The 17,270-nt window shown below is 37.3% G+C and overlaps 1 protein-coding gene across 3 annotated transcripts; it reads right to left on the bottom strand.

The window, feature by feature from the left end:
- Nucleotides 1-2,024: 2,024 nt before the first annotated feature.
- On the bottom strand, nucleotides 2,025-16,727 carry LOC103721214 (SUMO-activating enzyme subunit 1B-1-like). Of its 3 annotated transcripts, none has more exons than XM_008811330.6 (10): nucleotides 16,482-16,727; nucleotides 16,317-16,368; nucleotides 15,241-15,436; nucleotides 14,147-14,226; nucleotides 13,811-13,927; nucleotides 12,472-12,522; nucleotides 8,661-8,727; nucleotides 6,685-6,788; nucleotides 6,480-6,587; nucleotides 2,025-2,405 (listed from the first exon to the last, which is right to left on the bottom strand). In XM_008811330.6, the coding sequence occupies exons 1-10, from the start codon at nucleotides 16,562-16,564 to the stop codon at nucleotides 2,292-2,294; spliced, it is 972 nt and encodes a 323-aa protein (XP_008809552.1). In that variant the 5' UTR covers nucleotides 16,565-16,727; the 3' UTR covers nucleotides 2,025-2,291. The 3 variants fall into 3 exon arrangements, with proteins under 3 accessions (XP_008809552.1, XP_088575723.1, XP_088575724.1); XM_088719597.2 differs by lacking the exon at nucleotides 2,025-2,405 and adding an exon at nucleotides 4,326-4,446; XM_088719598.2 differs by lacking the exons at nucleotides 2,025-2,405; nucleotides 6,480-6,587; nucleotides 6,685-6,788 and adding an exon at nucleotides 6,806-7,086.
- Between the last annotated feature and the right edge of the window lie 543 nt (nucleotides 16,728-17,270).

The raw sequence follows: 17,270 nt of genomic DNA, 5'->3' as shown, positions 1-17,270 counted from the left end.
TGGGCATGAGGAGAATAAGATGTAAGACTTTGGGGTGGTGGTTGGCTTGTATATTCTTTGCGTTCAGACTGGTTGATGAATTATTACATGCACATAAATGCCAACCCCAGAAAGAAAAGGTTTCATATCCAAACAAGAAAAAGAAAAAGTTTGATTTACTTTTAACATGTAATATTAAGCAACAAATTATTTTCTTCGGATTTATCACACCATTTGATTCAATTATATACAAATGCAACAATCATCAAGACCAAAGAAGAAAAATAGGAAAAAAAAACTAGCTTTATTGACATATCAGCAGTGCATCACAGGAACAAACCAAGATAAGATACGTAAGGCAGCAATCTGAGACCGAGAGCATAATGAATGAAGCCCACAGGAACCGAGGCGTATGATTGGCATGGTGCGCTGCTACGTGGTGTAGGGTTCTCCGTTGCATGGCCATATCTCTAAAATCATCAAAGCTAACAAAGGAACAGTTCAAAGACCTCAAAATTTCATGTTGGAATCATGTACTGATCATGCTCTTCCATACCAAACTCCCTCCATGCGATGAGACCCCAAGCCAAGAACACAGGAACAATGGAAAGCCAACACATCCTCCACATCCACCTCTCCCCACCACCCCCAAAAAACCCATCCATTTTTGCAGCACCAACCTCCCTCTCCTTCTCCACATTCTCCATAGAAAAAGAAGTTGCTGCAGAAGAAGAAGATGAAGAAAGATAAACCTTCCCATAGTTGTATCCATGCATGCCGGGCAACGAGGAAGAGCAAGAACACGAAGAGTTGGCGTCACAACCTTGGATCAGCACAGAAGAGCAAACACTGCATATCTCCTCCCTTCCATGCAAGCCAGTGATCGCCTCCTCCCTTGCACCTTCCAAAGCTTCTAACAGCTTCCTCCCTCTTAGCTTGCCACTCATCATACCTGCTCGCCTCTCGGTCACGATGTCCTCGGTATGCCGATCACCAAGTGTGGGCTGTGAAACCTCTGAAGAAGGCTGGCTTCGCTGGAGGGATGAGACCAGCTTCTTAGGCGAGTCATGGAGGAGTTTAAATAAATCAGAGCTGACAGCCGAGGCGACGTCGGTCATCGAACAGCTGCGGCGATGGCCGGGGATGGACTGCTTGTAGGAATTCCAGTCATCCTCGAGGTTTTGGAACTTCTTTTTGAGTCCCTCTGCCTCTTCTTCCCCTTGCGATCTTGTCATGGCTTTGGTTTTTTTGGGAGTGTTTTGTCTGCAGGGAGGGAAGGCGAGGTATTGAATGGTGAGGTGGGATGAAATAGTGGACGCCTGAAACTAACCGTTAACCCACGTTCGAAGTTTAAAATGGTGGGCTTGGCGGGATCTCCTTTGGATTGGTTTGTTTTGTTTCAGTTACGAGGCTTTGGAGCTTCTTCCATGCCTTTCGGATGCATGATGGTTCGTGGATATATCCTGAATTTTCTGTTTCACAGGAAGTTACAAATAAATCTTGTACGTTTTGATTGGATGGTTATTCAAGGATCATCACGGAGAACAACAAAAATGAGGAGATTCAAAAAAAAAAAAATCTGGAAAAATATAAATTCTCTTTTAATTTGCCTCATGGAAATAGGCTGGGCCTGGAGTTCCTTCCGCTTTCTTTGTTGAGGGTTGTGTTTAAATTTATGTGAGATTGTCCTTGCTGAACATTATCTTATGTGATAGTATGTGGTGCAACAAGACAATTCAAGTGGAACAATTGAGCTTATGCTGTTCCAATAAATGCTCAAGTGAATAATCTCAATTGTAATTACTGTTTGAGACAGCCAAAAAAGGCAGATATATTCACAAAAAACTCATCATAATTAACAAGAAACATAGTACCAATCACAAGGTTCCTACATGAAGCCACCACAAATCATTCTATTCTATGTTTTTGTCTTGAAGAACACATTTCAACATGGGGACTTAATTTTTTCAATTTTCAGCAGCTCATGGTCATTGCATTAAGAACACTAGCTTTGTTGGAAACACAGTCAACAATTGCAGTTCAGATTTCAGTAGATCAATATAAAAGTTCCAATTCAATAACTTGTCAATTAAGAGGTAACAGCACTTCCCATTCCAAGATGCAGAATATATCATAAGCAGCTGGGTATATATAACTAAGGTAGGCAATAACATTTGAAAATGGTTGCTACAATTATGAAAATAAGTAATCCGCTCCAGAAATTAGTGCTGAATTAATAGTTGATTGCTAATATAATTTAGACATTCAGCTAGACAAGCATGTGTTGATGTCGCCTCATCACACTAAAGAAATCAGCTTGTAGAAGAGTTGGAGATATCCTCTATTATGCCTTTTCCATCAGCAGTATCAAAGAAGAAAAAGTTCTTCAGCGGGTCGCCCTTACCGGAGATTGCTTTAATCACTTCCTAATAAATTCCATCAGCAACTATTCAGTTTACAAGCAACGTAAGAATGAACAGATATGCATATGATAGACAACTGACAATGTTACAAGAAACTGTATCTCTGTGCAACTATACTGACTATAAGGTGAATCCAGATCAAGGGTCACACCATACCCTTGCTAATGGCATGGCGACAATGAGGGTAAATTAGAATGCCAGCCAAGACTTGCAGGTGGTTTGCAATTTCATACAGGCATGGTGCCAGGACAGTTTTGCAGAAGGGTGCACATAAGCTCTAATATCATACGACAGAGCATCTGCACAATTCACAAGCTAGCTCCATGCTATTAGGCTCTGTTTGGTTTGTGATTAAACTTGACATAAGTGCTGAATAAGGGGTTTATTCAGCCAAACGACAACAAAATATTTTTATTCAGCCAACAGTTTTATTAAGTCAATGAGTACATAACTATCATAACCCGAACAAAACTATTTGGCAGGGGGCAGCCGAATAACTCTATTCCCATCATTGGAGAGGCTTCACTCATCTCAATTTTCAAAAGGTCATCCTATATCAAGTATTCTATCCAATCAAACAGCATTTGCAACCATTCCACTTTGATTCAAATTCATAATTAAACAAAAGATTCAGATTTATTACAAAAACATGATAAAACAGAATATAGAAGAACAGAAAGGAATAGAACTTATTCCAAGTTTTGCTTAAATGACAAGCCAAGCAAGGCCTTAGAGTAAATGCGAGTTGACTTACTTATGAATGCTAACCTTTTACTTCCAAGGGAATCTTATACCAATAGTTTCTAGACCACTATCTATCTTCTCAGTAATCCAATTATCAATCACCATGCTAGCTTCAATCTCCTAATCTCCTGGTTCCCTACCCTCTATAATTCCTCATCTCCAATCCAATATTATCATTATGATATTTTATAACTCTAGGTGTACAGTTTGAGGAAAGTGTTTCCTTGCTACTTTGAACTTGTTGGTTCGAAAGATTCAAAGCGTTACAAAGGAAAATAAAGAACCAGGCCGATGAAGATAAACAGGAACAGGTTTCAGTAAGCCTTTCCTTTCGCCAACTATTTTGTGTAGAGGCCACTTGCAAGCCAATAAATAAATGGCTCACCTGTCACATGGGCTATATTTCAATAACTGGATGACCATAGTCTATAAGAGATGACGATGCAAACAGCTTTATCAAAAGTTGCTTTTTGCCAACAAAAACAAATTGATAAATGAACTAAGATGTTCAAAATTCAATTGGGGAATGGATGTTGCAGTAGATAAATAAAAAGATGTTGCACAAGCATTTCAGTTTAAAAATGTGCAACAGATATGGCAACTAGAATCTTTCTTCTGCTTTTCTTTCATCAGAAAAAGCAACAAAAATCATTCATATAACCACTTTATAAGCAAGATATTTCTACTAGAATACACAAACTCTTTGAGACTGTGACATGGCCACCCAATGTTAGAATAAAATAAAAGAACATTCTTACGCAGGCTGATTTGCATATGCAATGTCTGTGAGGCTGTGAAGCTCAGATCCTTAAGCATAGCTTACTCGCAGTTAGCATTTCATGAAGTTCATTAACAAATTGTTTTTTCTTAAAAAATTCAGAGCGACAGCAGCTAACATTTGGTGGATGGGCATGATGGGCATCCAAATTTTGTTTAAATATATGCTTTCTTTTTAACTGATGCATATTAAAGTGGGAAATACAAGGCTGTAAGGAAAAGGACAAATTATTACATTTTTATTCTAAACCATTGCTTTGGAACTTAAATATCAGTTCAGTGGAAAAAATCAAGAAAATAATTTACTTGACTATCAAGTAAAAAATTTGAAACCTGCTAGCATGAGAGAATATTTGATAATTGTACAAATTCTCCCAAAAAAATTCCTTGTACCAATTACCCTTCCACTTGATTGATCTTGTTGATCTTTGCCTCTGCATAATTGATTTTCAGGTAGGGCCAGCAACTAGCCCCATTCATCAGGCGCCATGGAAGCATAGCTACTTCAAATTGCATGCCGTGTCTACATATAATACATATCAATTACCGATATTTATTGAATATTTCTAGAATATGTGTCAGCTACTTTGTTTAAGTATCCTATCATTTAATATATATATATTTAAAAAGCTTTGGATACTTCCTGGATATGCCTAGGATACTTTGCAGATGTACATTAGATACTTCCAAGATGAATCTAGGAATGAGGGAAAGGGCTTTCTTTCTTTTTTCATGAATGTTGACCTTCTATTGATGAAGAAATTATCTGAAATTTTGTTATGCTGATATATGGATTATGGTCTCTTAATATAACCATGATGCTTTAATACACACATACTATATTGTTTTGATAACCAGATAAATCATAGCCTGGACATCCCTCTTTTTCAAGATTTACCTCATCAGCATATATGAAAAGATCAACAAAGTCCAGTCCCTTATAGCTTTTGGCACTAAAATAAAAATGGGTTATCACAACTTGGTCATAACTTCAACACTCCCTTGGTTATGACCTGCTTAAATTAGTAGAGATCAACCATTGCTTTTTTATTTTTTCCTTTTCTTTTTTTTTGGGGGGGCATGGTGGGGGTTGGCAGGAGCCCACCGAATTTATTGAGGGCAAAAGAAAGAATTTCAAAGAGAGAAGAAAAGAAGTAAGAGGAGGGTTGCTATTACAAAAGGAAAAACATGGGAGACTGCAACCTCCAACCCCAACAAAAATTACAACCCCTTCTTCACAAAAACCTTCCAATCCTTAACGAAGGACTGAATCTTAAAGAAAACTATCTCTGCAGAATTTTGAGTTTGGATTTATTAACGCACATGAAGGTTAAATTTACATAAATCTCATAATTTATAGCATGGTTAACATGGACACAACCACAAGTGAGCATGGCAAAAATAGATAATGTGTTTACACTCAAAATGCAGCAGAAAGTCTATCTTCCCATAGAAATTTCAAGCAAAGTGCCTGCCAATTTTTCAATTTGATGATTAATTATATAAAGTAAATATTCAGTAGATTCAGAATCAACAAGAGTATTCCCATCAAAACAATATAGTTGAGCTGAAAAGGCTATTCAGATCCATTATCATCAAATTAAGCACTCTAATTATTGCAAATCTAGAGTTACACTAGCAAATCTATTTTTAGATGATCGTGCCCTATGAATCACTAGAGAAATCTAGATATATCAATAAGAGACTTTTAACAAATAGGATATTTGGTTCAATGTGAACATTTGCTTGTAAAATTTTATCATGACACAAGGACTACAAAACTAGAAAGTATACACTTTCCAAGAAGTTTATGCACATACATAATGCCAACAGACAAGCACTAGATGTGTGACAAACAGAGGGAAGATAATATATGTAGGAAAGTCTTCCTAAGTTCAAAATCTAAGTAAGACCGGAAAAAGGTTGGACGGTGGAAAGGTACGTCCAAAGCAGATTCAAGTTTCATTATCTGAACAAAAAGACCAAAAGGATAATGTGGTCGTACTGGTCAAAATCAGAACAGAAAAAGTGGAAGAAAATGGTGTAATAGGTTATGTTAGTAAAAGAGATGTCAAGCAAATGTCTGATGGCCCAGTCACATCATAACTGCCAATTGACAGACATTTTTAATTAACTAAATTTTTTTTTGAAACATCTAGCAACTTTATTGATGGAGAACAAAACAAAGTTAGCCAGGTTTCAAATAGGTGAAAGGTTAAAAGTTGACCCTAGCAAGGAACTGCTAGTTTGGAAGTTTTTGCTGGGTTTCATGGTCAGATCCCATCAAATCTATATCTTGGGTGACTTGACCACAATTACAAATAATATACGATCCCTAATTTGGAAAATTACATGCAGGCACCCATGGAGATCCCCTATATTGGCAGGAAATAACTAACAAGGCTACAAAGTATAGAAATAGTGTAAACAGAACAGATCTAACATGCTAGTATTGTTAACCAAGAACAATGATATGTATTCCGTTTCAGGGACAACCACAAACAAAGAGATTATAGACAAAAATAAAAGTACTGCAAAAAAAGAATTCAACCACACCTGGCCAAGAACTCCCCCCAAAGTTGCACAAACAGGAGGATGCTCTTTTCCTCCAGCTGCTAGCATTCGTTCCAGAAGGCTGACTGGGACATGAGACTCACTCAAAGACTGTCAACGATTAGCAGTTTGATGTCAAAATTATCTAGTGCTGTTTGATACACTATCTATATTTTTTTTAAAAAAAGGGAAAATACAACCATGTTACCTGAGCATCACACAGTTCCTTCCTCAGCCTCAAAATTAAAGGAAGATCAGAAATAGAAGTTTCTCCAGGTTTGCGTCCTTCAGACAATTCAAACCTTTCAATCACTGCATGAAAACATATAGCAGCATTCATTGACCTCTTATTGCCGCTCAACCTCATGTAACATGAAACAGATTAAATAACGCCAGGCGTCAGCACTAACAGAGGGCATCTATATGGTTGCTACCCCCAATTTACTTGCAGTGTTGATTTTGATACTCATAAACGAGTAGTCATATACAACAATGGATGATCTAAAGTTGTCAAGTAACACATAAAAGAAGGAATTTAGGGACTTAGCTGAAAAGGTTCCTTCACCAAAGGTGGCTCTCCCTAACCTTGACAAAGTGAGAGTGGCATCCACTTGGACAATCACCAGAGTTTTGCAAACAATATTAGAGGTGTCACTGGCCATTATAAAGAAATTTTAATACCCATGACATGCCATTCTTGCAAAAAATGAACATTGATAGAAGGGGGTGGAGGACTCGTATGGAGTCTTATACTCAGAGGTAGGATTTACATCAGGGTTTAGGATGTCACTTCACCTCAAGCATTTAGATCTCTTCCATTTTTCCTAGCATACAAGCCTTCATTTGGTCACTTTATTTATCAACACTCACCACAACCCACTTAAAAAAATAGGTGTGTTAGCTAAAAATCATCACTGAGAAAGAATAAAAATTGTCCAACATTCATAATCCGATCACCTTCAAGATAAAAGATACGACAATGAATTTGAGTATTAATATTATGTAGTAGGATAAAAATGGTGGAAGATGAACTTAGAACCTTGTGACAGTTGGACATTCAGGTTCTCTCAAAGTGCCTGCACTTTAAGACATGCGAATGAGACATCATGACATAAGGTCCTTGGCACTTTATAGTCCCATTCACACTGGAGGATAAACAATCAGCCTAGACTTTTGGCTTGTCCTATTGAAAGATAATCTATTGCAACAATTGACACTACAAATCTTAATCATATCAAGTGCCAAATAAGGAACTGAAGTTTCTAAACTCTGACAGGAGGCATAAGGTATATGCATGCACAGATGCATGCAGACACAGACATATGGTATATGAGGTGTCTTGCTCAAAAAGGGGATAAGGCTTGTTGTAATGTTAATGATACTATCAGATAAACTACAAGGCAAGTTTCAAATTTCATAGGCCACACTACTCTCCAATAGATTTTTTTAAAGGAAATATTGATATAGGCAGTGATATTTTCCCATTAGATCACCCTACCATGTATGCATCAAATCTCAGTCTGGCATTGTAACTGTTGTTCCACACGAAGAACAACATCCTAAGGACCTCAATTCCCCATCTTAAAGTGTCTGGTGTTGCTGATTAGTAAACTGGAACCCAGATGAACTACCTAATGATGAAATTAATTAATTATGTAATGACAGCAAGACACTTTAAATTTTCTTTTTTAAGTTCCAATGACAAGTTGTGGTACACCATGCACAGGAACGGACAATACCCAAATAATCAGAATTAATAGAAAATTCCAACAAAAGAACTGCAATTCAAATTTGCACTAAACTTCACATGCTAGAGCATTAACACTGCCTGGTGATAGCTTGTAGAGCATTAGCACAGAGATAGTGCAGTGTGACACAAGCTGCTGGGTACCACAACAAATTCCTATGGCATCACTATTTCTTGAGCAAAACAACTTATGAGCTACAGCTTGTACAATAAAATGAGCATTTGGTGTTTCAACTTGCTTCTTAAGAGTGAGTAAGCATTCAGTATTAGCTTACTAGAAGATACTGGAAGAGGCAAGCAAAAACTGTGCGAAGTATAAGATTTCAAGGAAAGATAGATTTTCACAAGTTTCTAGTTCTCTTTAAACACTACTAGAGTTAGGAATGTGCTACAATGGCGTTGCAATTCACAAATGCTGCAATAAGACATATACAGACCTCTCATGGCAAAGTACACTTTGCTCACTTTCCTTGGAAGATCCCTCCAGGGTATTGAAATTGCTTCCTGCAAGGGCGAATGAAAATTATTACGGAAATTTACATTATGGCCAACTTTTATGCTCAAAGCGGATGTATTAAATAAATCTGAATCATACTTTCCTGCAATTGAGTACAACACTAATGAAGATCTTTAATGAAGAGATTTTGGTTGGTAATATGTTAGCTGGATATCACATTACGACAAATTTGATATCAGCTAACTAGTCCCCTGAAAATTTTCTGAATTTAGTAAAAGCCATTGGAAGGGAAAACTCATCTCCCACTTCTGCAAAGCTCAGCGAAGCAGAAGCAGATCTTCAATAAATTAATTGTCAGGGCAAAGTTGTGGAGCTAAGGATTCAAAGGTCAACAGGGGATCAGACAACAAACCATTTCCAATATGTTGACAACCTTACATTCAATGCAAGCAATCGTGAGAATTACTACACTGGAACTCCTTCAAGATTTGCTTCCCGTCGATGGCATGTTTTAAGAAGTATAAAAGAGTGCCTTGACTTGATCTATAAATACGATGAGAAGATCAAAATGGGAGCTAAACTCATGGATCACTAAGTGCAAAAACATTTAATTGCTAACTGGGACTTCCTTGGCAAGTGATAAGACTAAGAATACAACCAGGACTTGACTGCAAAAAGGTTTGACCAGGAAGACTAGCGGGTTAAAAAGTTAGGTTCATACAGTAGCAGCGCAACTTCAGTCAAAGCATTTACAACAGACCATTTCAAAAACTTTATATATACCTTCATGATATTATGTGCAATTGTGAAAATAAAAAAAACCTTAATTATGCTAAATTCTAAATGAATGGATGGTAAAAGCATGCGACGTTGAAATGCCACAAGTATTCAAACAGCACAAACAACGAAATCACTAAAAATATCATAATATTTGCCTCCACAAGATTCAGTCATTAAGTGTATAGACTATAGAGCAGTGTGTTAGAAAACCCCGATCATGCCGCTGAAATTTTAAAAAATTCAGATGCAGCGGAAGAGGCATGTGCGGGATCAACCGTTCATCACATGAACGTTGTTCAAAAACCGTTCGTAGATAGATAAGGATTAAAAATTTTTAAAACCTTTAGAAGATCAGATCTTCACCTTGTGCGGGTAGATGATCACCGCAAACTGAAGTTCGTGGTTTAGGATGAAGGTTCGCTTGAAGCCGTTCAAGTGCCCGGCCTCTACAGGTATCCACACGAAGCAGAAACCGATCAAAGCTTCCTTGTCTCCCCGGGGTGCTAGCTCCCTTGCAGAGACAACTTTGGATGGCTGATTTCCTCTCTTTCAATCAACCCTTGATTGTGCTTGAGAGGAGGAAGAAGAAGGAGGAATAGAGAGAAGCGGAACAAAGCCTGCAGCCTTCTTTTATTCTCCCTGCGTTGGAAGGAGGAAGAGAGGAGGAGGCCGCCACCCTTCTTCTTCTTTTGCTCTTGCTTGCGGCTGAACCAAGGAAAGGGAGAGGGTGGCCACGGCACAAAGGAAGAGGGCTTCACATACATTAGGGCGTCAGCCCCCTTTCACCTCCTTATAAAGCATCTAAGGCTCCTACAAGTTAGGAGCCCTAGACCTTTTTCCAAGAGGGGCGCCGGCCCCTCTTGTGTTGCCGCACCCATCAAAAAGGAGAGGGGCTGATGCCCCTCTTGCTTGGGGAGGTTTCCCTCTCATGGTTTAGCCCTAATCTAATTAGGGTTTAACCAAATCATGAATCAATCGGGTTCAATCTTTATTAGTCCTAATCCAATTAGAACTTGAATGAACCATGACTCAATTGAACTCTTCAATCCTAACCCAATTAGGAGTCATGTTGATTCATTGGATTAATAATTAATTAGGACTTAAGAAATCCTAATCCAATTAGGACTTATTTAATTTTAGTCCTAATCTAATTAGGACTCTAATTTGAATCCGAAGTCCTAATCCGATTAGGACTCTAGAAATCCTACTTCAAGTAGGAATCCAATTTTAATTCAAAACTCCTAATCTAATTAGGATTGTAGGAATCCTATTCCAAGTAGGAATCCCAGTCCTACTCCAACTAGGATTCCCAGTCCTAATCCAATTAGGACTCTAGGAATGCTACTCGAAGTAGGATTTGTGTTTAAGTCCAATTAATTAATTCCCTTTGTTCCTTCTTCAACTTATTATCAATCGAATTGATTACTTGTGATTCCTAATCACGATTCAACCATCAGATCGGTCAATACTTCTAGTGTGTGTGACCCCATAGGTTCTACTCTGACTGGTAGTGAGATATATCATGATCTCTATCACAATATCATTGAAAACTCCTTTCAATGGATTGGAACGATTCCAACTCTACTCATTAGAGTTTATCGATCATCGAGATAATCCCTGTGAGTCCCACCATCCAACAGTGACACCTAGCAACATGTAGTGGCTACCCAGTAGAATAGAATGATGAACCTCTAGGTGCAGTTATCATGTGATACAATCCTACTATCGTGGATCCCTACAGGACGGAGGTCATGGATAACTCGTCAAACCACTTCGTCTGTCATATGTCAAGATTTATTCGACTCGAGTTCGTTAGTGGAAAACTCTTTCTCCACTTTATATTACTGCCCTGGCCAAGGTCTTAGAACTCAGTCTAACAAATCACATAGGATCACTCCTCTTCTATCAAGGTCGATAGATTCCATGTAAGTGCATACCCTACTCCTACAGTGAACTTAATGCAGCCAATCTACACTACAAGGACCCATATGACTAGAGACCATGTATACGTGTAGTCAAACTACAATAACCTCACTGTGAGTAGCTGAAGCACCGCAGGTCAAAGGACCAGTCATACTACTGCAACATCAAGCAAGTCATTGACGAGTGGATAGACATCCAAGTGACTTCTTGTCTTGGTCACGCTCAGTACCCTTGTTCTCTAACAAGTACCTGCACTATCACTTCAGTGTCCCTACACTATGGACTCAAGTCTCGTCCATCCTAGAAGAAAGTGATCTGTGTACTGATCGGATTGATCACCGTCCTCGTGATGATCCATTGATCAGGAGCATTTAGAAATTAATCACCAATGATACATGGCTCAAATTCTTAATTTTTGGACGATTCATAGACACATAAATAATATGAATAAAAAGATGCCTTTTATTTATTCAATAATAAATAGTCAAGTACAAAATTATGTCCCTAAAATTAACAATATGTCAGCCAGATTGGCTTCTAGGGCATACATCTAACACAGTGGTCCTTGGAGCCTTTTCATCAACCCCAGAACAAGATGGATCCAGAATGATGCGAAAGGGGAAAACATATTAACAGATATGATCCCAATTGTAAGGCATTTGAAATCATTCAAAGAGTTCAATAGCCTAGCGAAAGCTGGCTTACATGGGAATCGAAATTTCGCACTGTTTTTCATTTGCTCAAGGAAGGATGCCTCATTTAACGCAAGCCATATCAGAAGCACAATACCTTGAGCCCAATCAGTTCCAAAAGTTGAGTTTATTTGTAGTTTCCGGAACGAAAAGAGCCTATGAATATGCTACATGAATATTTAGCACCAAACTGTATCACACTTGAGAGCATTACTTACTAGTTCAGAGGATATTAATTGAGAAGGGAAAAATAGAAGAGCCATTGAACAACTAACAGAAGCAATAAGCACCATTTTAAGTACCAAAAATCTGAAAAAAGGGTGGTATTGGACAATTGGCATAAAAAATTTTGAACAGCGGGCAGTAAAATCAAATATGACCATTTAACAGATATACCTCGAGACTTGGATACTTTAGTTGGCATTCAGCAGTACCATCAGACTTTTTCTGCCAAAACAATAATGATGGAGATTAATTACTTTACATGCATTTCTTTATGCTAAGAAAGACTACAAAATAAGTTTATCCACATAATAGGTTCACCATGCAAAGAATTTAGGTTCACCAAGCAAAGCATAAGATTCAACAACTATGAGCAAAATAAATAAACAAAATGTGATACATGCTCCACCAAAATGTGACAGAAACAATGCAAACAGCTCCTTTTCAGATCAAAGGGAGATTTGACAGAAACATCTAGAGGAAATACCATTAGTGAAAAGGATGTTTAAAACAAGGTATATATGCAACATAGAAATGGTTCACAGAATAGAAATCCCTATTGAGAAGACAATTATAAAGCGCTACTTGTTTGAAACAGCTCGCTTTCTTCATCATAGTACATACTAAACTTTTTTTTTTTGATTTCCTTTGACACATCAACAACAGTAATTACAGAAACTTTAAAACCTAAAATATTATCTGAAAATAGATAATCAAAAAGCAATCTTAACAGGCAATTATCTTATATACAGGCTCAAACAATAACCTGATTATGAAGGAACTGCAAGGAACTAAAAATGTTCACATTCAACAGTTCGAGCAATTGGTTCAAAGAAAAAGTGACACGATAGATCCAATCAGTAACAGAAAACTGCAAGGCTACAAGTTGACAAACAAACTACTTAGCAGGTAGCACATCAAAACTGCAAACAGCAAAGCATATCATGTCAAAGCTGAAAGGTGTAGTGAATAAATTTAGGACATTACAATTACAGACATGGAAGTAAGGATTTTTTTTAAACCAAATATAATCATAAAGGATCTTGATTCCTTAGGTTGGATATGAGCAAGGAGATATTTGAGGCAAAAATTGGACATGTTATCTTGCAGGAGCCAACAAATTGGTTCATAAAAGCCGGCTATGCATGTTTGTAAATTAGCTTGGGCACTGCTAATAAAAAGAATCAGAGGAATGAAACACCTTGAAAATTAACTGACAAATGGCACATATAAAACAATATATAAAGAGCAAGCAGGTATGCTGTGGTTTATTTACTGAGTAAGTCATGCAGACTAATATGATAAGACTAAAAATAGTCATGCAGTGTCATGGCTTATTAAGCATAATTCCACACTAGTCCCTGCTTGAACAAAGGACTTAAGTGAATGGGGAATAGAACAAATTTTGTTATATGGCAGGACACAACCAGAATGACATTGAATTTTTCAGTCAACTTCCCATGATCAAAGCCAATAATTAAAAATAGTCATCAAGAAGATAATCATACAGCACCTGGATGTAGGTGTAGTTCTGTAGATCAATAAAAATTTCACCACATGAACCTCTACACTCGATTGCATAAAGTGCAACACGCCTTGGTCTCCTTCGACACTTTTCATTGATTGCTTTCTGTGGGAGTTGCACTCAAACAAATCAGAGATCAAAATGCCATATGAATAACTATAAGCATACAACTTGTACGCAAATAAGCTCAATTACGTTACATTTTCAGGTGTTATATAAATAATTGATTAAACTGAAGGTGAACATTGAGAAAGTGAACATTAATTAAACTGTCAAAAGACCAGTCCTGATTTGATTGGTTCAATAATAAGAGACATGCCGTACCTTAATTTTAAGAGAGCAACAGCTGACAACCACAGCATCAAACTTGTCAAAAAACTCTCCATCAAACTGTGACAAATCACCTGCAAAAAACAACGGAAATTCGTTAGTTATGACAATCAATTTTTGACAAACTCAAAGTTGCAGAAACAGTCACACGCAAAGCTTCCAAAAGCCAAATGATGCATTCAAGAGTTTGGATGCCCCTCCTCTGCTTTACCATTAATGCTCTAATTACATAAAGACATCTTCATATATTACCTTGTTCTTTTGCATTAAGGATCCAGATATGTATCACTATATCAACAATATGTATTGAGCATCATTATCCTCTGTAGTTCCAATAGCATTGCACCTTCAATCTCTGTGCTTCTCGATTATAGCTTGACAAATTCCATGTCAAAGGCTACCCCTACTCTCATGGCACTCAAATCATCAAACATTTGATAAACAATGCAAAAGCTCCTTCACATATCAAAAATCCACTTATATATGACAAATAATAACGATAATGGGCAATTTTGACATGGTCCAGTATGACTAGGGACTCAACAATGGCAAGTATCCTCCATTTTCAAAGCCTACGACAACTCTTTTTTCACAAACAACCTTCTGAATTTGTTTTATACCTCATGCAAACAGTAATGTCAAACTACAGCAGAACAAGTTATCATACATATACAATCATAGCATATTGTACATCAACAAAATTAAGCCCAAAAAGGCCAGACGAAACTTTGCGGAAACAATCTTCCATAAAATAAATGTATTTAAATAGTTGCTTTTACAGTGTAAGTTGATAAAAATGCATTAAATTTGAAGAACACTCTCTGTCTTAGCCACATTTATAAACTCACAACTTTGCCAACATAAAACAACCAATTAGCCAACATACTATAAAGTATGAAGTCAACAACCAGCAACATTTACAATAGACTAAAAGCAGGTCAGCACACTTAAATAAGCAGGTTTTGGTGCGCAATGCAAGTGATTTTTCATGATTTACAAGGGGACAGAAATTGCCATGGAAAATGCTATGAAATTGCCCCAAGCAAATTACTGCAAAGAAATACAAAACTATCTGAAGTGAGACTCACCTTTTTCTATTGAAACACGGACCATTGGATTGAAATCTTTTAAAGACTCGCAACAAAGTTCATCCAGGGATCTGCCACTATAGTAAGCTTCATCAGGAGGAATCAGGAAGTTTGATTGAAGAACATCCTCTGTGACTGGACGATCATCCATCAGCGTCAAATTCCCAACTCCTGCTAGAACCATATTTTTGCAAAACTACCAAAAGAACAAAAGAATTTTTATGAGAAATTTAGATGGCTGCTTCCAACTAAATCTCCATCAAGAACTACTTACAAAATTTGACATATATTCGAACAATATATGGAAAATATCCTTTGAAATCCACATATTATTACATCTTTATACGGGAGAAAAGGTAACTAAGAGATGGCAATCGAACAGAAAAAGTTTAGCAACAGTCACAGAGTGATGTGGAACTTTCTTGTTGCTCCTTTCTGTTGGCAGCTTTCACTCGGTCAGTCTTAACAGACCAATAGCAAAGTGCCACAAAGCTGTTTTACTCCTTTGCATGAGATTCAATTTTACAGTAGCACTTCTTCAAGTTGAAAAGCAACAGCAGATTTATAATATAATAAAATCACATGATTATCAAAAGGGAATGTGAATCAAAATACAAACTGCTCTTATTGTAATAAAAGCAAGAATTCAAATGATAGTCCCAAGAGACAAAATTCCACAACTTTGAATACAAACTGCTCCTATTGTAGGGATTAAGTATTGTCCTTTACATGCGGAAAAAACACTACACAAACTAACTTTCCCTTACGTACATTTCTAATACATTTTTCCCACTTGTGTTACTTTTACCACTTCATTTTGTATTCCCCGGTTGCCTTTTCTTATTGAATTCCTAATACACCATCGAAAATCTAAAAAATTAGTAGAATCTCAAGAGCCGCTGCAACTGCCACGTACGAACACTTGAACCTAGTGATCGATTGTACGCGCAAGAACAAACAGCAAGGTTTTCTCTACTTTTTCTCTTTATCATCATGTAAGAAAATTAAGAACTCACAATTCCATTATAATCAAGTGAAGCAATGGACCTAAAAACTAGGTAAAAAACCGAAATTACCTCAACTGCCGTGCCATTCAACCCACTGACCAGTATATGAGCCTTGCTTAACCTAAACAAAGAAGGCACCCATAATTGAATCATTCAAAGGACAAAACCTCGAGTTCAGGACAACAAGGAAATCGAAATCATTCGGAGCAACGAGAAAGGGGTCCAAGAGATTACCTCTTCTGCGCATCGACGCCCCACACTCGAATCTGGCGATCGTAGAGAGCTGTTTCCTCTTCCGTTAGCTCCTCTCCGTCCATCTCAATCCGCTTTCGAAACCCTAGGAAGTCCAAGAACAAGGGGAAGACAAGGGGGGAAACAGGGTTTTCGCCCTGGTTCTCCTTCTCGAAATTCCAGCCACCTCCGGTAAGCTAACCACGCAGTACTTTTGCCCCTTCGATTAGGATTGAAACAACAAGGTGTATTTAATAGTGCGTGTTAAAGTCCGGTCAAGAAAACAATTCGGGCCGGGGGTGGAGCTGCACGGCCCCAACCTGGGCCTGGCCGAACTGAGCCCATGTCAACCGAAAGCTGGCCCAATCTAACTCTTTTGACCACATTTAGCACGTGTGTGCTGCACTGAGAGGAAAGCTTGACGCTTGTGAGTGTGCGAACCAAGAATTCTAATTGAGGTATGTAATTTTTAGGATTTGCACAAATTTTATTTTCTTTATTTTCTTTGTTTCTTGAAGGGTATAACTGGATAATTAAACTTTAAAATAAGCTAAATTTCCATCAACTAAAATGGAATTGAAAGAAAAAAAGTTATTTTTTTATTATTTTTTTATTTTTAACATAAATAACTTCTTAAAATTGATATTTATTTTTGTATCTTCATAAAACACTGTTTTTTATAAATTTTTCTAATATAACGGTTCTCCTAACACCATTAATAAAAATCATATTAATTTTAATTAAAAATAAAATAAAAATTTGAAATTATTTTTTTATCCTTCATCGCGATCA

Source organism: Phoenix dactylifera, chromosome 4 (assembly GCF_051530095.1).
Source record: "Phoenix dactylifera cultivar Ajwa chromosome 4, Ajwa_hap1_PhDact_Kaust_v1.1, whole genome shotgun sequence".
NCBI classification, from domain to species: domain Eukaryota; kingdom Viridiplantae; phylum Streptophyta; class Magnoliopsida; order Arecales; family Arecaceae; genus Phoenix; species Phoenix dactylifera.
This window is presented reverse-complemented; position numbering and strand designations above follow the sequence as displayed.

Bases quoted from the DNA above. Each gene is read 5' to 3' on its own strand.
- LOC103721214 (XM_008811330.6), bottom strand. From the start codon at position 16,564: ATGGACGGAGAGGAGCTAACGGAAGAGGAAACAGCTCTCTACGATCGC. The intron at 13,928-14,146 runs GTACGGCATGTC...CAACTCCCACAG, and splicing joins GTTGCTCTCTTAAAATTAAG to AAAGCAATCAATGAAAAGTG. The intron at 12,523-13,810 runs GTGCTGTATGAT...TTGTTTTGGCAG, and splicing joins AGAACTACACCTACATCCAG to AAAAAGTCTGATGGTACTGC.